Below are 23,384 nucleotides of genomic sequence, written 5' to 3'. Positions count from 1 at the left end.
TATATAAGAACTAACAATATATAAATTTTATGAGGATTAAAATCAATATTTTAAGACCAAAAAACAGATACTACCTTTGATAAATACTATAAAAAAGTACTGCTCGTGCCAACCCTGTAACTGGTCGAATGCTATATATGATCAGAGACAAAATATACAGACAGATAACACTTGGGAACTTCCTAATTAAGGGAAGGGCCAAATATATATTATATATATATATATATATATATATCATTATTCTAAACCATCTCCACATGTCGCTATCTGTTTGATTGATTCAATTGAAAATAAGAAAAATAAAAACTACAAAAACCACGACAACCTATGCATCTAATAATTTTAATTGTTCAACCAGTCAATTTTTTTAGACAGAAGAATGAAACACCACAGAATTTCCCTATTTGCAGGTCTTATCTTCATGTATTCATAAGAGTATTAGGCAAGTTTCATTCTAATGAAGTGAGCTCCACAAATAAGCTGGCCTGAGGATGCAATCCTGCTTCCTTCAAAGACAATGCCAGTTTGTCTTGTTCATACTTTACAATTGGAAAATTGGATACCAGGATGTAACTGTCGGCTTCTAAACTTCCCAGTGAGTCAACATAGTCATATAAAGACTGAATTGTCGCTGTGTTGTGGAACCTTCTTCCCTTACGTTCACCATTTGGAAACCGTACCATAACCTATCCATTCATCAACATAAATGTAATTATCATGTAAATTGCAACACAATCAAACAAAAACTGAACTGAAAATAGAGAAACTAAAGAGGGAGGCTAAAGCAATTCCAAAACATACAGAACTACAAGTAAATATCATTCATCATGCATATAAGTGAAACCATCAAGAATTTTAAGTTCAACCTTATCATATGAATTAAAGCTGAGATCTTAAATACAAATGAAACTATATAAGCTTAACAGTAATTCTATAAACTAATGAAAGATGCTGGCATTAAAGGAGAAATAAAACATAGCTCAATCTTCTAATACTGTACCTGTGTAACATCAGGTCCTTTTTCAGGTTCTTCACCAAGAGACTCAGCTTTCTCTTGACGTATTTTAGCTAATGCAGCTTGTTTCTCTGCAGCTTCTTGTGCTGCTCTTTCACGGGCCTCTTCCTCCTCTTTGCGCTTCCTCTCAGCTTCAGCAGCTTCCCTTGCAAGACGTTCTTCTTCTTCTCTCCTCTGACGTTCCCTAGCCTGAACATATGTACAACATTAATCCATAGCACTAACAGGCCTATTCTTTCAATAAAAGGCTCTGCAAAGAAAATTGAGATACAAAAAACAGAAAAGCCATTGTCTGCAGACCACAAAAAAATATACGAAACATGAAAACAAAAAACCATAAACTGAAAAACAACATACTTGATCAGCTTCTAGCGCAGCCCTGTATGCAGCATCTTGCTCTTCTCTTAAGAGCATATTATTTCGTCTTTCTTCTGCATCAAGTCTAGCAGCAACAAGAACAGGGGAACTTTCTTCAAGCACTCTCTGAAGTGTCCCTAGCAGCTCCTCACTGGATTTTGGACCTTCAACCTGCATTACATGAACTAGATTAACAATGAAAGCATCATAATCAGAATATTTTATCAACTATAATAAGTGGCACACCATTTCAGTAGAAACAAAAAAATATAGACTCAATAAGCCTTTCTAGAAAAAACTACTTATTGAATTTATGGAGCTTTACTTTAGGTATACAAAAAGGGAGGAAAAGGATATAAAAGTGACTGAATACTTAGTTAAATACAATCAAATTGATATGATTTTGGTTTAATATATTGTCTTACAAAGTGATATAAAACATGAAGAGTTAACAAGTACTACATCATAATGACTAATAATGAACTATGAGACAATAGAGAAACTAAGTCTAATAAATAACTCTAAGAAACTCGTCAGGGAAAATCAAATGTGCAAAGCCTGAATGCAGGAGACTCCTTGTCAGCGGAAAAGCCTGTCTTGTCTATGTAATGAAGACATAAATTCAGTGTACTTACTCTTGGGTTTAACATTCTAAAATACAATATTTTTATGTCATGAGGTGAAATATTCTTCACATATTTTGAAAATACTGATGGAATTGAATCTATATACGGTTTTCCTAAGCATACTTGTGGCATAACCACTTGACATCAATCAAAAACTTCCTCATAAGCAGAAGGGTTTTGTACTAACTGGGGAGGAGAAAACATTTTCAAGTGACAAAGGACAAAACCGAGCAAGACCAACCATTTGGGCTGGGAACTGGTGGCATAGCAGGTCTAATATCTTTATTGGATTGAATATGTCACTGAACTGGTCTAAACTGGTTTTAGAATACTTATTTTTTAATTCATGAGTTTGACGCTGCGAAGTGGATCTTCACATTGTCCAACAAAAACTGACATGCATCCCTGTGCACACAGACTAAGCCTGTATGCAGAGTGAGTTTGCCTTCCCAAGGAAATGATTTACTAAGATTGAAAGCGTTACCACGTTTCAAAGACCTCCACACAAGGTAGAATATGAACCCAGCTCCTTGGATTGGTTAAGCTTCCCTTGACAACTTATACAGTGATATTAGTATTCATCTATATACCAATTTTTTTTTATATATAATACCTTACATGCATTTTTTATATAATTAATATATACCAGTTCACACAACTTAACCATTGATCCACCTCTACCAGTTCAATAACCGGTCCAACATTTAAACAGTACTAAAAACTAAGCAGAACAACGACAAATAATCCCTATCCTACTAGGTAGGAATAGCTACATAGATCAAACAATCAGCTTCAAGGCACTGAATGACCAAAACTCATTCCATACATCAAGTGAATCTTCATCTAGCCAACATCAGTTCTTACTACATGATAAAGAAAAAGGTACTTGATACAAAAATGTAGTTCTTTTTTTATTGGCAAATGTTAATTGTTAGTATTATGTTAGTGGGAGGAGTTGAACCAACAATCTCTCCCACCCTCCCTTCCAACTCTACCACCAAGCCACCTTATAACTCCTACAAAAATGTATTTCTAATGATGATTATTGTGATCTATTATTCTAGTACTGAAGTAGATTGCAATATGTTTAGTCTAGTGAAAAGGAAGAGAGGAAAATCAAATAGGATATCGAAGGAAGTCATCAAGGGAGATCTCATGGTAAAAATATTCCTAAAGCTTAGTTTTAAAGGTGCCGAATGGTGCCATGTGATTCCTGTAGCAAACCTAAGTTAGTGTGAATTGTTTTTGTTGTAGCTCTAGCACTAGAAATCAAGTTCTGTAGAATAAAAAAAGAGGAACTAATGTAGATAATTTTATTCAGCTTCATAACAACCTCAAAGGTATGAAGACAGATATCATACCAGTAAGAAAATGAAAAAGTGGTTATCCCTAATAAAAGGATTCTGAAAAGGATGTCATTGTTAGTGTTTAAACTGTGTGGAACTAGCAAGATTATTTGCCACTTGTCATTATCCCTTTCTCTGACAATAACAAGGACCAAACAACATCAAGAGTGACATTTAAATCCTCGAGCTTACTCTGGAATCGTATAACATGAAGAATTTTTTTGGGGGGAAGTCTTTTGTCCATGTTTTAACAGATTATGAACATAGTTGTCACATCACGAAGTGCCGAAAGCCAATTTCGCCGTCTGATCTATCATAACTTACCAATTCTAACAACGTTAAAAGTGTAAACCTTGTTTTACATGCAATTTTTTGCAATTGGGGGTTGGCTCAGCCACTAAACAAATAGCATTGAACTGCGTGAATATGACGGGCATGCCTAAACTTGGAATCGGTAACACGCAATAAACGCAAGGCATATCAAGTAAGAAAACTATTGTGAGAAGCAAGAGGAGATAATCTTGTAGAAAACGCCAAATATCTCAATGCTTGTCTAGTCTGACCACAATATCACGCTAAGGAATTCAACGACACTATAAAAGCTATTTAACAACACTACAACTAGGACATAATAGAACTACGGGTACAGCAGCGGTGACAGCAGATGATCATGAAGGCGGGAGGTTGAAGGAAGTTGCAAGAGGAGGACGACAAATCCATAATGCAATCAAATTCAGAAAGTGGAGAAAGTGATGAGAGCAAGCATGTGCATAGAGGGAATGTAACTGACGTTAAGTAGAGCTACAATAGGGATATAGTCGCACAGACTGTGACTACTTAAATCATACAGGAGCAGAGAAAATGCAAGCCAAAACACATCAAAGAAACTATAACCTGCCCAAAGAGTAATCATGACAACAAATATACAAAATTTCACTTCATATATGTTTCTCAACCTGACCCAGTTCACTCCAATTCGCCAAACCAAAAAATCCATAAGAATTAACAAACCTGTTGAAGGAGAGCGATCCTCTGATTAGTGGCGGCCATGACGAGAGCACAAAAGGGAAAGCGAGAGGCTTTCAAGCTGTTACTCATCTTAAACCCTTCGCTGGCACGAATGCTGCCACCCCAGCAAACAAAATTCTCGTTCACAAAGGCGGCAATGGTTTCGGAACAGAGAGTCCTGTGGCAAAACGACGGCGTATCGGGGTGATCAGGGGAATGCAAGTAAACAAAGAGAAGCTTGAAGGAATTCCGGGAGCGCTGGAGCGCGTCCATGAACCCCTCGCCGACGAAATTGGGTCCGGAAGAGCCGTACTCCCTCTCGAATGCGGCGACAAAATCCATGGCCTCGGAAGTGGCCGCCGAAACGGAAACCAAGGGGGCAGAGGAGGAAGAGGAAGGGGTGGAGCCAAAGCCCACCAGGCCGAGGGAGTAGGAGAGTACTCCCCCAGCGGCCCACAGGCCCAAGCCGATCGCGCCGGAGATCAAGCCTAGACTGCCGGAAATAACGGAAACGGGTAGCGTGATGAGTTTCCAGGCGAGACCTGGCGGCGGTTGGGGTAGGGGTTGGAGATCGGGTGCGGAGGGAAGATGATTGTTAGGGTTGGGTTGCGGGGTGTCGGTGGTGGGGTTTACGGAAGTGGTGAAGGAAGAGATTGCGAGTTCGAGGTCCCAATTGTGAGCAGCTAGGATATCTGTGCAGAGGTCTGCATCTTCTAAACCAGTTATCGCTTGAAAATACGCCAATTTATCTGCTACATCTCCCATTTTCCTTCCTTCTTCCACCTTCTTCTCTTCTCTTCTCTTCTCTTCTCTCTTTAGGGTTTACTTTCAAGATCCTTCCTTCTTCTCCATCAAATTTATTCAACTCACAACCGCCTTTTCTTTTCATATCAATTATTCTCGGACTATCTTATTTTCTTATTTTATCTCGTATATATTTCTCAACTATAACAATAACAATAACTATTCATTCTAACTAATTTCATATACATTATCAAAGATAAGTTAGAATTCATACAAGATAAACTCACATCCACACACACACACACACATACTTGATTTATCAAAATATGCGAAAATCTCACTCACAAAATATTCCTACTACTTTTCATTATTCACAAAAATAACACTTATATTATTTAGAGAAATATCACTCATATTATATTATTATTAATTATTTTTATTACTATTATTATTAATATTATTATTATTTTTCTTATTCTTATTCTTATTCTTATTATTATTATTTCTATTTTAATTATTATTATTACTAATATTATTATTATATTGTTATTATAACAATTATTTTTAATATTATTCTTATAATTATTATTCTTATCATTATTTTTATTATTTATTACTATTATTATTAATAATAATATTAATATTATTACTATTATTGTTATTAATATTAGAACAATAATTACTATTATTATTATTATTATTATTAGCATTATTTGTATCAGTATTATTATTTGCTCAATAATTATATATATTAGTATTAGTAATATTAGTATAAGCATAAATATTTATTATTACTGTTATTATTATAGATAATATTATTAATATTTTTTGTTTATTATTATTATTAATATTAACATTAACTTTAACAATAATATTATGATTATTATTATTAATATCATTATTATTAATAATAGTAATATTAGTATTATTATTGATATTCATATGTCAATATCTAAACTTTTATGTAGGGATTTGCATGTATTTTTATTTAAAAATTTATCATCAATCAACTTCTTGTTGTTTTTATTATGCATTAGATTATATTTCATAACAGATTTACGTTTTACTTTATAATAATAATAATATTCATTTTATTGTAAATATAATATAACTTAAAACTTTAATGGTAAATTTTAATCATATAATAATATTATTTTATTATACAATACTAATAAATTATTTATTCAATTTAAAAGTTAACATAAACAAATTTATATTTAATGTATAATTAAAAATACTAAACCCATGTGTATGCATGAATGTCACATATATCTTTTATGCCTCTGTGAATGACATGAAAAATACTTAGTTCCAAAATCTTAAAAGGTTATAAAAATAAATATATCTGTTTTAAGATCCATTCATTTATAGATATGCCAATAAAATTTTACAACTTTAAAAATATAAAAAAGTAATAACTAAATATTATTGTCTTAATATATTGATTAATAATTTTTAAAATTATTTTATCAACATTTCCAATTATTAAATAGAACAAAAAAAGACCGTCTCTTACTCGTGGTAATATTATATGTAAAATGGACACACTTTTTAATTTCAATTTATACTCAAACTCTTCTCGTAGATTCTCTTCTACCCTTATCATCAGTACTCAAATGAACTGAAAAAAAAAATCTGAATAGGAAATAGTTCATAAAATTTTAAATTTTTTATAAATTTTCAAAAATTGAAAGGCTTCTACAAGTTTTAGAATGAACATGGAAAGTTACGGGACTTGGCAAAAACATTTAAGTAAATAATATTTTTTTAATAAAGTTAATATAATTTTTCATAATTATAATTATACATTGTTACAAAAATCAAATGAAATTTGTGTGAATTAAATCTTTATTGGTCTCAAGTATCCTTTCACCCAAAAAAAACGTATATTTTTGTGTGTTGATACAATTTATATACTATAACACATTTTACAACTTGCCTGGATATAATCTCACTTTTACCCGAAAAAAAATCTACAAATTAATTTTTATGTTCTTTCAAATGAATAAATTTGACTACAAGAATATATTAGATTTAGGATTTGGTATTATTCCCTAAGTAAAGTACTCATTTCTTGTCAATGTATTTTTTTAATTAAAATTATTGAATTATACGAGTCATTCTGAGTCTAATAATAAATAAATGAGATTTTATTTTTCAATAATTAATCTGTATTTTTATTTCTCAGCTAGATTCAGTCAAATTCAAATTCATGAGGGTAGGAGCAATTATGTGTTTTAAATTACTTGATAATTATAATTGTGGCATCCCAAATATATAATAACCACAATCATATAACTTAGACGTCCACATTCCAATAAAAAGAACAATTAGAGTAGAATAGTAGTTTGGTAGCTGATATTACCGTCATCCACAAAAGGACCTAAGTTAAAACTTAAACACTTTAGTACTTCAAAATAACACCAACTTAAATTTAGAAATCCTAAAAATATTATATTGCATCATCAGCATCTCCAACTCTTGCTCCAAGGAAACCTCCTCAACAACACATGCTCCCATCCAAGTGGATGATCATCGCAAAGGAAAACATACACAAGCAGCACACAACAAAGAAAGCAAGGGTGAGCTAGATAAACAAGCAGTAATCATATAGTTCAATCAATAAATATCAACGTGCTTAGCTACATATAAAGAACAATCAAGGCATACTACTTTAAACCATGACTCAAACACTCACACGACTCATCCGGATTGGTATAACTGTCGAACTATTGGTCGTCTTTGCACTTGCGTAGTTCATCTGACACTCCCCAACACTATGCAAGGTAAATCCCCCATCTGTCTATGTCTAAACTCTAAGACTATAGACGAGAACCTCCCTCTACTCTCACCACTTACACTGCTCTCCTCTATTTGAGCATGAACAGTGCTTCAAGTGTAGGGATAGACATATCAGTTCAAAGCTCCATACAGTTATACAGAACAACCATAACACCCCACACATCACTTTCAATCATCTCACCCTAAGATGTCCACTTCATACTCAATTACATCATTGTAGTTCACATTCATATGCTTTACAACCACTCAACAACACCATACATACATCCTGACAGTCAAACAACATCAATCAATCCAAACAGAAGAAGAAAAATGAGTGAGATCCCCTCCATACACCAACGTTCATATATATATATATATATATATATATATATATATATATTATGATAACAATTTATATCATACGTTTTTATATATATATATATATATCATGGTTCTTATTTGGTAAACTACTTGTCTAATTTTCATTATAGTAGAAATCTTACTTTCCCCTAATTGGTCACCCGAGAGGGTTTATATGTCTGAACGCATCAGACTCACCTTCAGCGCTAGCACATATGACTAGTCACAACGTACTAGACCAGACCGGGGCTGCTCTATGATCAGGGATGTGCCAACTCAGGTTTTTAAGTCCCCTCTATCCTACCAATAAAGAAAGGCTTTTAACAAGTTATGATTTAATTATCTAAGTTATTAAAACTGTCCTACAATGTTCTAGACATCAAATACCCAATTATATATATATATATATATATATATATATATATATATATATATATATATATATATATATATATCACCCTTCAACCTTAAAGGGTACCTGCCCATATACATGCTATCATAGAGCCCTTACTCCAAACCCTCCAACCAGAACAATTTCAACCAAAACAGATTAATTTCAACAGAGACACTTACAAACATAATTGCCACATGTACCAGTTCAACACCAAAGCATAAATTATTTAAGCACAATTCCACAGTCTCAATTATAATTATCCAATAAAAATTAACATAGAACAGCTTCACAAGGACACACCAGTTCAACATTCAACCTGCATATATTTGTATAAAATAAATTCATACAAAAATAATTAGCTCCCCTTACTTGAAAACTTCACAGTTTAGGCTAGAAATTACCACAAATTTGAAGTAGAACACTTCTAGTGGCATGCATTCAGTAAAATAGCAATGCCCTAGGTGCTAGAAATGGTGGAGAAAAGGAGAAAATGACTTACCGGTTGGAACAAGAACTCGTTCGGTCCGTTACGGAGCCCTTGACGCGGTGAATGTTTGAGCACCACCTATTCAAAAATTGAACACAGGGTGGTATTTTAGAGAGGAGGCAGAGCAATATTTAGAAGATGAGTTTTTAGAGAGAGAAGGAAAAAGTTGGCAGAGTGGAAAGCTGACTTAGGAGAAAGACTCCTGCTAAGGTAATGTGCCTTTGATCTGATGGGTCTGGTTGTTCCACATAAGGCCCAAAGGTTCCTTTATTAATTTTACAGGCGCTTACAATAATACTATCTTTTCAAGATTCATGAAAATCCTTTAGATAATTAAATATTACAATAAACATTATTTAATTGCTTATAAATGAAAATATCATAAACAATATTTGCAACTTGTACAATTGTAAGTTTTTCTAAAATATTTCAATGTGGTATAAAATGAACAAAACCAGCATCCAGTACAAGTAATTAAAACTCTTTCATTCTTTGACAAATCATCCTACTTAATTTAAAAATCAGATTCAAAGATTGAGAGACATGCATATATCTACTGCAATACTTAATTGTTTCATAAATCAATTATTATTTTTGAAAAATTCCATTTTAATAATATTTAATTACAATAAAAATTTACCATACATTCAATAAAAAACATTTAACTTAAAAGAAAAATATATGATTATATATATATATATATATATATATATATATATATATATATATATATATATATATATATATATACTCTGATATACTGACTAAAATCAAAGTGTAATAGAGTTTTATAAAGAAAAGTCTAATATATATAGAAAACTAAGAATAGTATCTTATGTTTCTACATTCTACCAGAGATGTTTTTTTCCACTCACATAATTAAGGTGATCACTATAAAATAGAAGTCAAACATACAACAGACAAAGATAGAAAGGTAAGCGAATTTACCAAAAAGAGAAAATCATGTAATACAAACAAAGATATTAATAGATGTACAATTTATATCAATCAATCTTAAATCATAAAATCATTTATTCTAGACTTACCATCAGGATATACATGTATTGATATCAAACTCTAAGAGTTATGCACTTGTGGTGGTGGAACAACTTGTCCACCCAAACTACCACACACAAGGTTACTTCGTCAACCATTTATGGTTAAGGTAAAATCTCTATACTAGGATCTCTTGTTTCTCTCACCACATACTTTACCCTTCTCTACTTGACATTTGATGATTATTAGAGCATCAGAATAACTCCTAATACAAAATCTCTTCATCAATACAAACACTACTTGAAACAATTACAAGATGATTCTCGTTTAATAAAAACCAAAATGGACTAACAAAAGAACCAGAAAAGAAATAGTTCTTTGCATACCCAATAATTCAAGAATAAAATACAGTTGTACTTTGTTTATGGAGGTTTCAGGTTTGTACGGAGAGACATGACCTTTTCTTTCGAACGAGTGATGATGAACAAAATAGAAAAACAAAATGAAAAGAAGAAGACAAAGGAGATAAACAAATAGGATGACCATCATTTTTGAAAGAAGAGATTGAAAATGGAGGAAAAGATGTGAAGATGAACTTCACATTTTTCAACAATAATAAAAATAAAAGAGACGATGGGTTCTTTAATATAAATTTTATCTTATAAATAATATTTCATAAAAATAATTTATTTATCTGTCACATAATTCATGATAAATATTTGTGTAAAATAATCAAATTTTCTATGTTAAAGAATCTGTGGAAAGATTTCACAGAAAATTATTTACTTATAAAAAAAAATAGATGGGAAATGATTTATGGGTAGTTTAACTTTATTCATGAACACATGTATGGAAAGGAGCGTGAATATATCCCTTTTTATTCACAAAAATATTTGTTGGAAATGAGACTTGAAAAGTATCAACTTTATCTATGACCGAAAAATCTGTGGGAAAAAAATCATGGGAAACAACTTTTTTTTTATCTAAAAACAATATCGGTGGAAATTATTTCATCGGAAATACATTTTCTACTCAAAATAAAAATCCATGAAAAATATCTTTTTACCCTGAAAAAAAAATCGTTGAGAAATAAGGCAGCACTAATAAAGCTTGTAATTTTATTTGTTAATTGATAGAATCTTCTTTCTTCATTGACAGAGGTAGTGGTTGCGTTTTCCATCATTATCATTGTATTGGTGGCTTCATCACCATTTTCACAATCATCTCATTCAAATAAATAAAGATAATAAGACGAAGACAACTTAAGAAGAAAAAACTATGATATTTGTGGTGTCGTGCTAAAATTAATAGCAAAGTACAATCAACTATTATTAAAGCTAAGGTTTTCCATTCAAATTAAGAATTACTAGTAATAATTACACAAAATATTTTTTAAAACATTTTCTACTTTGAAAGTAATTTTTCTCTTTTATTTTTTTCAAATTAAACATTAGTGTGTTAAGAATCTCATGCTTAATATAACAAACTACTTCATATTTAAGTCTAGAAGTTTTCGCACTAAAAATACTAGTTTTTTCAGTCACTCTATGTTTGATGTTATTTTAATTAACACTAACTACAACATAGATATTTATAAAAAATATTATTTATCACAGGTTATTGACGTGACATAATATAAAATTAACAAATTTAAAAAATTAAGAAAAATCGTTGTTCCAAATTTTTAGTTCTTTAAAATAATATAAAGTTAATTATTGTAATTAAGTATTATTCACTTAAATTTTAAAACTCTCTATAAAATGTGTCTAAGAAAATTAAAGAAGAAAACATTAAATTATTCTTAACATATAGTACTATTAAAGTATCAAAATAGTTGTATACGTCAAAATTGGTGAAACAAATGCTGTAGTGTAGAGAATAATGGTTAGTTAATGTTTTTCCTTAAGCTTGATGAATTTAATCCCGCATGCAACCATCTTAACGTAGCAAATGTTTGTATGTTGTGATCTGTGAAAGCATATTACATCCTTTAATTGTTTAAAATTCTCAAAACTCATTCAAAATTTGGCTAGTGTCGGAAACCTCATGTCATTGCTATGCTACACATTGAATAATTCACTCTCTTGCTACTTCTACGATGCTTATGAAAGTGGCAGTGCTTATTGAACAATAATATAATACAAATCCAGATCCATCAGGAACACATGTATGACTCAAACAAAATTACAAGGAGCGTAATTTACACGCGTTGACAAAGATCTCTGATCTCATATACACTATTCATGTATATTCATGGATCAAAGAATTAAAGCGCAAAGAAATTGTGTCTATGTCTTCAAACCATTTGTAGTGTTCTGTCGGTTTCCTCGTCAATCTGTTGGTCTGGGGAGATCTTGCTGTCTGGTGAATGTTGTTTGGATTTGACACGCTTTTCTGGTTGGAAATTAGCCAAATCTGATAGTTCTTCCACAGTTTCCACAATGCCTTCCACACGTGCCACAATTTCAATAAGCAAAGAAGCCACTGTTACAACCTGAATAATTTGCAAAAGTGGGATTTCTACTTTTGCAGCTTGAGGAATATCAGACGGAGCTGTTTCTGTTTGTGCACTACGTTTTGCATTATGTGACGGTGCGTTAACCAAGTTTGGATAAGAACTCAGTAAACTTCGAAGATCTTGTGCAGCACTATTCATCTCTGTAACCAGAATATCAAGTTTTGAGGATTTTGTCATGTTCCTCATCGTAGTTGCTAGCTCTCTTATGACACTCGCAGATTTGGCACCCACTTTCATGGAGATGCTTCTCATGTTCTTCTTCATCTCATCCGAAGCCTGCTCAAATTAATTAAGTAATAAATTAAGTGATGAAGCTCGTGATTTTTGCATACTTATGACACTCGCAAAATACCTTATTGTCTGAGTTTATGCATCCAATAAGAGCATCTAAGCAAGAAGCACAACTACGCATTGATGCTCCGATTTTAACATATTGCCTCCATGGATGACGGAAGTTGAAGCGACCATGGCCAGGCTCCCATCTAGCCAAGTTTGCCTACAGTAACCATCATAGTTTAGTCACACTAATAAGTAACTGAGAATAAGGTCAAAAGAGTTACAAGTATATGCATATATATACCATAGCTTCTTCTGTTGCTTTGGAACTTAGCACACACTTGTAGCCTAGCAACTCTTTCTCAGACACCTTATCACTTTCTTCATCCGAGGCTTCACTGCCATCAAAGTACTGAGCCACACAACCTGAAACACATGCTATACGTTATACATGGAAATGAGAAACTTAAGAATTTATATTCTCTATCGGTGGGAACATAACATGAATAATTGTAATATGAAAGTCAACATTGAAGACTGACATTGTAAGGAGTTGGCCAGTTTGTCGAGGTTCCCTGTGACTAGAACAAAGAGCTCAAAACCAGCCCAGATGGGGCGAATGATCACGCTGACAATTATGCACAATATGCTGCCAATGATAATGGTGAACATTCTGTACTGTGCCATATCCAGCAACTCGTCAACCCGATAACCCGATATTGACACCAGGCAGAAAGTGAGGATGAATATCATAGCACCATAATCAAAACGAGCCTTGATGGTGGGGATGAATCTGGAGAATGTTGCTGCCGAAGCTGAACAAGCACACACCAATTCATTAGCTACCATCAAGTATTAAACACACTCAATATTGATTGCGTATGTAACATAAAACTTTATACATATATACCTAAAAGAAAGAGAGAGATTCCTATGATTATTGGTTCAAATTGTTCTCCTGCTCTACTAGCTACCCAATGTACACCAATGCCCAAAAATCCAGCAAGGGAAGTTCCACACATTCGATTAACAGTTTTACATATCGTTGCACCTGCAATTTGATTGTCACTAGTTACATATCACTGGGGAAATATCTCAGAAAAAGTGTTACAGTTAAATTTCTACCTACCGGCTGTGTATTCAAACACCACAACCACTGTCATGACAGCCCACATAGCATTTCCTCCAACGCCATCATACAGAGGCTTCCAATAGTAGAAGAGCGAGACAAGTGAAAGAGCAACCCCTACTTTCAAGCAATGGATGAATTTTCTTGGGTCATTCACACCCAATTCCCATGCTTTCTTCACAAACTTCCACAGCTTCAAAGCCACACCTGCTGTAGCTGCCCACATGAAACCAACCACTCTTCTCTTCAATGTGTCATCTTCTTCTACCTTGATCCTCCACTCTATTTCTTTTGCCACTTCCTTGCCACAAGCCATCTTCTTGATTACCAATGCTGTTTATGTGTGTATCTGTTAAATTAGCAAGTGGTTCTGCAAAATATTGTTAGACCAAGATTAGTGGCTAAGGCTTTAATCAAATGCCTTATGCCACACAAAAAACTTGTTGGAGCTAGAGAAGTAACCTTGCATATTTATATAAAAGAGGACAAGTGTTGGATACCTCAATTAGAGGATATTTATAAATTAATCAACTAAAAAGGAGGGTTTGTGTCCATTAACTTTCTATAAGTTGGTAAGTTTATATTCTATTGTTAAGACATAGTTGATGTGTAAGAGCACACTGACAACTATCCCACTCAAGTATATTGTTCTATCTTTTTCAGTGCTAAAATGTTCCAATTCAAAATTGTTGGGCACAATATATGCACAGATGGTCATGTTTTATTGTGTTTATACTATGCACGTGACTGCAGAAAAACAGAAAGCACGTCACTTAATGCAAGTTGTATCAATGCAAACAAAAATATCTGGGACTTGACCTAACCAAGATAATGAATTATCTCAACTTAAAAGGGTTTTCAGCTCACACTGTCAGTGTTGAAGATGTAATCGTGAATAGTAAAGTTAATATGCCATTACTTACATAAAGTCATGGGTCCTATGTCAGAAAACTTAGTGTATCCGACACTCAATTTAATACAATCAACGACTAATTAAGCATTTGTTACTTTAATGAAAGAGTCACTACCTTGAGCTGTCAGAATATGTTTTGCATATATGCTCATACCTCGTTTACAGTTTCTTTGAAAATTCTAATGATTTTCTTATAGCAGTTCACGTAAAGTTTCTTTCTAATAAATTTTATAGATGAAAAACTTAACTAGTTGGTCGTGATGTCTCTACACAAATAAAAAAGATTATAAAGAATAGAGTTTTGCCTACATATGTATGTTATAAATGGGAAATATGTTGCATATTAAATTTGACCTACTCATCGAACTATGCAAGCAACTACATATTGTTTAACAAAGGATATTTGGACACTAAATAATAAAAAAAGACTACAACATTCCAGATGTATATAAATAGTTAAAAATTCAACAGATGATATTTTTGGTTCATCTTTTATCTGTTGTCTGGCACTTGTGCATGCAAGATAATTATTTTTAGATTAATGAAAACCCTAATAAGCATATCGTGTCACTTCCACTCCTAATTTACATAGGCATGCACTTCCACATATTTAGGCCAATGTTCAAGTTTTTTATGGGTTTTTCTTTTTTCTTTTCAAGGAGCTGTTAGGGTTTTGAGAAAAATTATATACATATAACATGACTTTAAATTATATAAAGAATTAATACCACTTTCAAATCAAAAATTTTAAATATCGACTGTTCTCTTTTTCATTGGCTGACCTAATTAAAAGCAGAATATGGGATATGTTTGATATGCAATCTTATAGTAGCATAGTGAGTTGGTCCACCATCTCTAGCATTGCTTGCCTGTTGTACCGCACACAGCCGTCACCTGATTCTCAGTGGTACGGTTATCAGATCATTTTTCTGCTGTCTGAAAATGGATAACAAAATTAGGAATTATAGGAAGCAACACGGAATGAATTAGGTCATGACTAGGACTTTCTACCTTGAAACAATTTTGTGGCCAATTAGGCTTCTGGGAATTTACAAAATATATGGGAGAGCCCTTATCTAACTCCTTTGTGGTGTTTGCGCACTATTTTTGAAAAGTCAATCCAACTATCAAAAGTTGCTTATAAAAATATATACATGTCTTACTTGTGTCACCATTTCTTCATGTCCTAATTTGTTCTTAATTAATCAAGTTTTAAAATTCTCAGTTGCAGCAACATATATTGCCTACTTTTGTAAAGTATTCGTACAAAGCATGCGTCCGGATATATGTGGGAACCATGCATATCACATCATGTTAATTAGATCTATAATTTTAAATTTTTTAATAAAGGGATTGAAAGATACAGCTATTATTAAGGATACAGCTACTAAATATACACCATATTTACCATTAGTGTAATCTTTTATTTGCCATTTCAGTTTGCAGACGTATTGCAAACAAACACGCTACTTTGCCTAAAATTGTAACTTACTGTAAGGAAACCAATTGGATTCTGCAGTGTTGATGAAATCAATTATATTTGACAAATAAGATACTTACCACTATGAATCTATGATCTTGTCTTTTTAATTTCATGGACATAGTGTTAAGCGAATCAACAATTAGTTCTGTCGGTGGAAGTAGTATATAAGTAAAGGATTTCGGGTAGAATACTTGGATTTGCAATTTGTGGTAAAGATTCACACTTGAAAGAAAAATTGTGAAGAATTCAAGTATAATATTAAGAGTTATATATATATATATATATATATTAAGTGGAGACGAGTTAGATAAGTAATATATAAAGAAAAATTTCTATAAACTCATTAAACTGAGATTATTAGCATCTTTTATATGGATTAACTCGTAACTCGTTTGATTAAAAAGCTTAACACATATATGAGATTGTTGCTTGTATACAAAATCAAATTGTATTTTATATAGATTGACTCATTCAAATTATATGTCCACCTGAAGAACCCTATATGTATATATAAAGAATGCAGCTTGGATTCTTTGAAGATGTGATGAAAACAAAGTAGATACATGTCCATTAGTTCCGTTAACTAATGCGGAATAGAAACAATCTAACGGGATATACCTTAGATTCCTTAGTTAACAATGAATGAATTAGGTCATGAATACAACTTTCATTTTAATTAAAAAAGTTTTCAGACATCTTGAGATGCATGTGGGTCCATAACATTGTAGAGCACTTAACTCCTCACTCTAATTCTAAATTCTATCTGAAAAGACAATCCAACGATCCAAAGGAGCTTTAGAGAACTTTATTGAGTCAGCATTTTCTACAAGTCCAAATATTGATCTTTACACTTAACCAAAATTATAGCTACTATGCTGCCTCTTTTTAGTTAACCATTAACAATGTTTGTGTTGGAATGTTTGGATGATTCGTTTGTGTTGGAATGTTTGGATGATTCGTCATCTCATCATTGCATATTGTTTAGCTTTTTCATAAAAGGATCTAACCACTACCCTAAAGAACCATATCATTAAGTATGTGATGTTTTGTCTAACTTTTTCTGTAACTACTTCTGCAATACAAGAGATGTTTGTAAAGGAATATAACTCACTGTAGAACAGTTTTACAGTATCATCCAACAAATTATCATATATAATAATTTTTTTAATTATAATTTCTTACTGATTAGCACTGTAAACTTTTTTATATTAAGAGTACATATATAGTAATTAGACTCTAATTGTAAATAAATCTAACTACTATATGCAGATAAAGTTGATTATATTTGATTGAGATATAGGTTATAGGTTCCAACTAATTTATTAAACATCTTCAAGGAATACTAGATGTAAAAGAGAATTCAAATATGCCTATTTGGATGCTGATTTGGGTCACTCTTAACTTTTGGCCCTCTGAAACACAGTTGACAAGATAAAGCTCAACAGTATACATAATTTCAATTCATCACCTGCACAGCCTCTTCCTTGGGAATTTAGTTGGGAATTGATCACCTACAGATTTTGCTAAGTGTATCCTAATCTACAATTTATGTACAGACATGGACCATGTTCCTACGATTTGATGCTATTGGCATGAAGAGCATCCCAATTCTTGTTGGAAGAATCAATGCCGGAGGTGTTTGTCTGTTGTAGAAGATGGATAAGGGACCAAAACACATCTATCCTTGTCACATGTCTGTTTGCCTGTTGCACAAAGTAAAGCAGTGTTAATTATTTCATAAAAGCTTACAATTGAAAAAGAAAACTGCAACCTCACATATCAGCATCTAAATGCTGTAATTTGTACTCTAATACTGCAATCAAATATTTGATCTACCTCAACAATAAAGCGTGCCCATAGTTTGTTCTTCTTTCTTTCCATCTTGGCTTTCAATATATTCAGTCCAAAACCCCGAATTATGTCAATGATCTCAAGGAATATACCCTGCACCTCACAAAGCATCTGCAACAAAGTTATGACAATGAATTAAATTTTGCATAGGTAATCCAAATGACAGATATGTAAAACATACACTCTCAATTCTATCTTACCTCTATAAGCATTTGGCCTGGTGGACTCATGTCTTCAACTATAATGGGGCATAGCATTGTTTCGTGTCCCACTTCATATGCCCATGTAATGCCACAGTTTTTGCTATCCGCGACACCACTGTCTTTTAGAACCACTTCATTTTCCTGTTCTATAAGCTAAACAACCAAACAAGTCCAATCATATCTGATTCTTACATGTTTAATTGTTATCAAATAAAACATTTTACAAAATTGGTTTGATCAGTTACCTTCGGCTCATTTGGTTCTCGTAACTTGTCTGAATACTTGAGAACACTTTGTAAGAAAAGCATATATCTGATGGTGAGGTCTAACAAAGAATCAATGCTACACTGTCAAATAAAGAAATCATATGTCAGTATCAAAACAGTCTGCAGCACAACAAAAAGAATGTAGCTAAGATTATAAGTGTATGCCTTGAATCACAAATGCTAAATGGAGAAAGTTTTAGAAGTTTCAAATTTTGCTTCTTAAGTAGAGGAAATATAATGTTGTGTTGTTCTTATAATTACAGTTCCTTGGAAAAAAATATCATTTACCTTTCCACCATTTGGGATGATTCCTCTCAATTCTTTAATGCAGTCTTGGATTTGCTGACGATCTTTTGGCCGTGGTCGAGGGCTCTCTCCTGGTCTAGCCCTCTTCTTGGTGGGCTTTGCGTGTTCCTCTGCCTTTTGAGGGTGTTTTGGAACAGCCTTTCTAATGTTAATGCTATGGCTATCATCAATCCAAGTTGCTGCTTGTAATTTTGAGAATGTATCTTTCTTGCTTGGAAGATTGTTTGCGCTGTCTAAGTCACAAAGAGGTTGCATCAGTTCTGCTCTTGTACTTCCATTCACAGATGAAGATTCTATTGTCTGCCTCTTATTGGGTGATAATCCACACTCAAATTCCGAACTATTGACTGGATAGTAATTTGCTCCACCCCTCAAAAGCTCTTCAATTCCCAACTCTGAGAATAATCTCTTCCGGGTGCCTGGCAGAGTATCAGAAATCAACTCTGATATGCTTTCAGAAAAGCCAGTATCAGTAACACCACTCACCACTGGTGTAAGTGTATTCCCCCACCATTCATTGGCTTGTTCATAGCTAAAATCAATTTCCATGAAATCCAGCGGACCTTTTTCAGTGTTCTGCATAACCACAGATGTTTCATTCCCATCTGAGTTTGAATTATACCCAGCTAGGCCTGTCACTAAAACATCATTTAAAGAACTACTTCCAACCAGATCAAAGGAAGTGGGATTAAATTCCGTTGATTCAGAAAATTTGTTATCCATTGCAATTACCGCTTTGCAGATGCTATCCTCTGAAGAAGGACCAAACCAGTGGCAAAGATCATCCATGGAGCTGAACTTCAAAATTTCTTCTGACATATCAACTGGCTCTATGCTCTCAGAGTGTCCATGCAATGCATATGAAGTAGAAGAAAAATCAACGTCTGTCACAACACTAGACTGATTTGAATATTGGTTATCCAGTGAATTTTGCAATTTTCCTTGAAATGACCCTCTGTCCATACTGCAGAATGGGACCAGTGCCGAATCCTGAACTGGAAGTTTGCTGGTAGAAGATGCATTTCCATTCATAAAACACGCATCAGCAACATCTTGTGGCCTTACACTGGAAACCAGTAGTTGCTCCAACAAATCAAAAGAAGATAATTCACCATCACACACACCAAGATAGGGGGTTTTGGCAATGAAGTTGTCAGTAGAAGAGTTATGCTTCAAAAGCACATCAATGCTATTCCTGTCTGACCATACAACTTGTGCTTCCGTGGTACCTTTCAATTGGTCACCAAGATACGAAGAATCTCCTTGAAATGAAGCCATTGCTTCTTCATAGTTTTTATAATGAGAAGGGAAAGGATCGTTGGGACTAGCAGAAGAAATGGAAGCCAACATCCCATTTAAATCATTATTCTCACAGTCCAGTGGTAAAACTGCATTTTCTGACATGTCAAACATACCCATATCATCATCTATTTCTGTGAGCATGCTTTGTGTTTGCTCTAAAAATTCCACTCTCTCCAAAATCTGCAGTAATGAAAGTATTATGCTGCAATCCATTAGCACTCGTACAAACTAGTGTTGATAAATATTCAAGATCGTTAATTATTTATTAGCCATGATGAAAATAACGTAAAGTGAGCTAGTAAAAATTAGTTCCACGGTTTTCTTTGTTCCAAAATTTGGATGTCATGCTAAGATACTCTTCCAGATGAAACACGAGTATAAACTTCTACTTTCCAGTCGTTCAGATAAAGAACTACGCTTATAAACCGGAATTCAACAACCATATATTGTCAATTTAAGGTTTAAGGTTCTCTGTTACTGAAACAACAATTTCACTTTCTGATAAATCGACATTTATCAATTAAATTTAGTACAAAAAACAAGGACACATTGTGCGCAATGTTCTTGTTTTGTCATAGTAAAACTTGCCAGCACAAATTCATTTATGCATGATATCACAAATTCATGTTCTTTCATGATACTACTAACCTTATTTCTGGATCCAAACTGTATCACTCCTAATGCTTTGACAGGTATGACCACAATAGTCTACAAAGCAGAAAAATTTATCAATATACATTGCTCATGGTTTTGAAGAACAACCAAACATGCACACTTGGTATGGCATTGAGTTATCGAGGTAACTTTAACAAAAAAAATTGTATTTTAGATTGGAAAAATTTTGAAAGGGAGGTGAAGAGGAAAAAGATGAAATCTGAAACTAACAACTAGAAAATCATTTTCTTCCTTTGTAATACCTTTATCCCGGAGGAAAACTGTTGATGCAAACAAGAATCATCCTGCAAAAAAGAGAAAAATCTTTTGTGATAAATGGACAAAAAACAAGAGCAATCGAAAGTTGAATTGAAATAAATGTCACAAACTCAACAGTTGAAAGCAATACTTCACAAATACTTTGCCCAGTCGGATTCCAATAATGAGTTTGACCATCTGAGTGCACCCAACTGTGTTTACCCGTGAAAGCAGCTTCACCTACAATTCTGGACAGCACAAGTAAACTGTATCAGCCCTTTGTTTTAGGCTTTCCAATTGAAAAGAATCTCCACTTTTATCTCACAGGTTTCGTGAAAAATATGCAATTTTGGAAAAGTGAAACTAAACACAACAATAATTTGACCATACCCTTCACCCAGCAAGTGGACCTGTGGATGCATGTCGGCGATCTCTTCTCCCAGATGCTCTTCATAGTATGCTTCTTCAACAGTCAACAACCTACAAGAATTTCAAACATGCAACGCAATCCACAGTGAGAAAGATAAAAAATACCAGTGAAATGTGAGAGCTCTCTTTGCCAAGATGTGACAGATGAGTAATTTGGAGTGTGAAACTTTTGAGCTTCCCAGTATAGAAAAATGCTTACACAAGTGACATAACAGAAGAGAAGGAAGAAAAAGAAATGCTTACAAGGAATTGCGTGGATGAAAGCGCCAGAAAATAGCATAAGACCAAGCATCAACAGAAGAACAAAGAGTCTTGAGCTTATTCCTTAGAGTGAGAGGCATTGTGATTGGCATTAACTAAAGTGGTTATTACCAATGCATGAAGAAGCGAAGTGCAGAATATATAGCAGAAGAGAGAAAATGGTGAAATGAAGAGAAGGCAGGGAGGGCCACCAAAAGCGAATATTCACTCAAGAAGCTTAGAAATATGTATGTGTCAAACACAGAAGAAGAAAAGGAAAGGCAAAGTCTGAACAGAAATGTTGTCAGGTTTGGCCTATTCTCACTTTCAATCAAAAAATCTGAGAGAAAGCATAATATAGACATGTATTTAATCGAATAAATATTATAGTAATGTTGTAGTAGTAGCAGTAGTCACTAGTAGTTGTGTTTTTTTAGGGACAAAAAAACCAACAACATCCATTACTGTAACTCTCTTTCCTCTTCCCTAGCTTCCAATTTCCAACACACCTTACGACATCAACTTCTCCCACCACCACCGCCCACAAATATTCCCGATCTTCATTTAATATAATTTATTAAATATTCATTATGATAATAATTATTATTCTTATAATAAAACTTGCTCATATATGACGTCCATGTTCATCATTTTTAATATTGCGTAATTTAATATAATATCCTCAAATTTAAAGAGTTGTGGTCATCATTGGCATTCAGATACGCATGTATTGTAGGATTTCAAGTTTAGATGATAAAAAATATTTTCTCGTGATTATATCATAATTGTTAATAATTTATACTAATGGATGGGAATAATTATAATTTACGAGCATTGAATTTCAGAATCTTATCATGTTGTAAAAAGTTGCTGATACCATGCATTGCATACTAGCACATCGTAATGAATTAATAGACAATATTATATAGATTTGTAAAGTATCTTCTTGCGCCCCGCGCTCTAGCTACATTCACGAAACTGTGGTATAGTACAGTGTTTTCAGTGCTTCAAAGCAAGAACAAGAATCATATTCAGACAAAAATATCAATTTTAAAATAGATTAAAACAAATTAGTGGTTTTTTTTTTTAATTTCAGAAACTGGTTTGAAGTATTTTTAAAGCTTGAAAATACAGTTATATCTTGTCTCGACAAATATAACAAGAAAATATCAAATTAAAAAAAGATATATTCTATTAGAATAGTTTATATGATCAATATTTGGGTTTTTATCCATAGGTGAGAATATACACATTAGTATGGTATTTAGCTTTATCAGCAATGTTCTGCATTAAAACTGACATACTGGATCTCAGTAATTAAAGGGATTTCAGTCACTTATCTCACAAGCTAATGGACTAATCAGCAAACTGAAAAATAGAAATTAGAAATTTGTACAAAAAAAATTAAAAAAAGGTTAAGATAAAATTAGTGGAATTAT

The 23,384-nt window shown here is 33.0% G+C and overlaps 3 protein-coding genes across 3 annotated transcripts; all 3 read right to left on the bottom strand.

Moving 5' to 3' along the window:
• Window positions 1-209: 209 nt before the first annotated feature.
• Window positions 210-5,226, bottom strand: LOC108322814 (plant UBX domain-containing protein 10). Its single transcript, XM_017555074.2, has 4 exons — window positions 4,356-5,226; window positions 1,373-1,543; window positions 1,001-1,204; window positions 210-686 (listed from the first exon to the last, which is right to left on the bottom strand). Exons 1-4 carry the CDS (start codon window positions 5,115-5,117, stop codon window positions 450-452), a joined length of 1,374 nt encoding a protein of 457 aa, XP_017410563.1. The 5' UTR covers window positions 5,118-5,226; the 3' UTR covers window positions 210-449.
• A 6,992-nt stretch (window positions 5,227-12,218) lies between these two features.
• Window positions 12,219-14,462, bottom strand: LOC108322796 (aluminum-activated malate transporter 10). Its single transcript, XM_017555041.2, has 6 exons — window positions 14,041-14,462; window positions 13,822-13,962; window positions 13,454-13,726; window positions 13,216-13,337; window positions 12,988-13,131; window positions 12,219-12,911 (listed from the first exon to the last, which is right to left on the bottom strand). Exons 1-6 carry the CDS (start codon window positions 14,354-14,356, stop codon window positions 12,414-12,416), a joined length of 1,494 nt encoding a protein of 497 aa, XP_017410530.1. The 5' UTR covers window positions 14,357-14,462; the 3' UTR covers window positions 12,219-12,413.
• Window positions 14,463-17,815: 3,353 nt separating this feature from the next.
• LOC108322794 (transcription factor bHLH157) lies at window positions 17,816-22,076 on the bottom strand. Its single transcript, XM_017555039.2, has 10 exons — window positions 21,949-22,076; window positions 21,667-21,756; window positions 21,428-21,524; window positions 21,282-21,323; window positions 21,013-21,072; window positions 19,045-20,544; window positions 18,736-18,837; window positions 18,488-18,643; window positions 18,273-18,398; window positions 17,816-18,139 (listed from the first exon to the last, which is right to left on the bottom strand). The coding sequence occupies exons 1-10, from the start codon at window positions 22,056-22,058 to the stop codon at window positions 18,008-18,010; spliced, it is 2,415 nt and encodes an 804-aa protein (XP_017410528.1). The 5' UTR covers window positions 22,059-22,076; the 3' UTR covers window positions 17,816-18,007.
• Window positions 22,077-23,384: the final 1,308 nt, after the last annotated feature.

The sequence above is a fragment of the Vigna angularis genome, chromosome 3 (genome assembly GCF_016808095.1).
Source record: "Vigna angularis cultivar LongXiaoDou No.4 chromosome 3, ASM1680809v1, whole genome shotgun sequence".
NCBI classification, from domain to species: Eukaryota; Viridiplantae; Streptophyta; class Magnoliopsida; order Fabales; family Fabaceae; genus Vigna; species Vigna angularis.
This window is presented reverse-complemented; position numbering and strand designations above follow the sequence as displayed.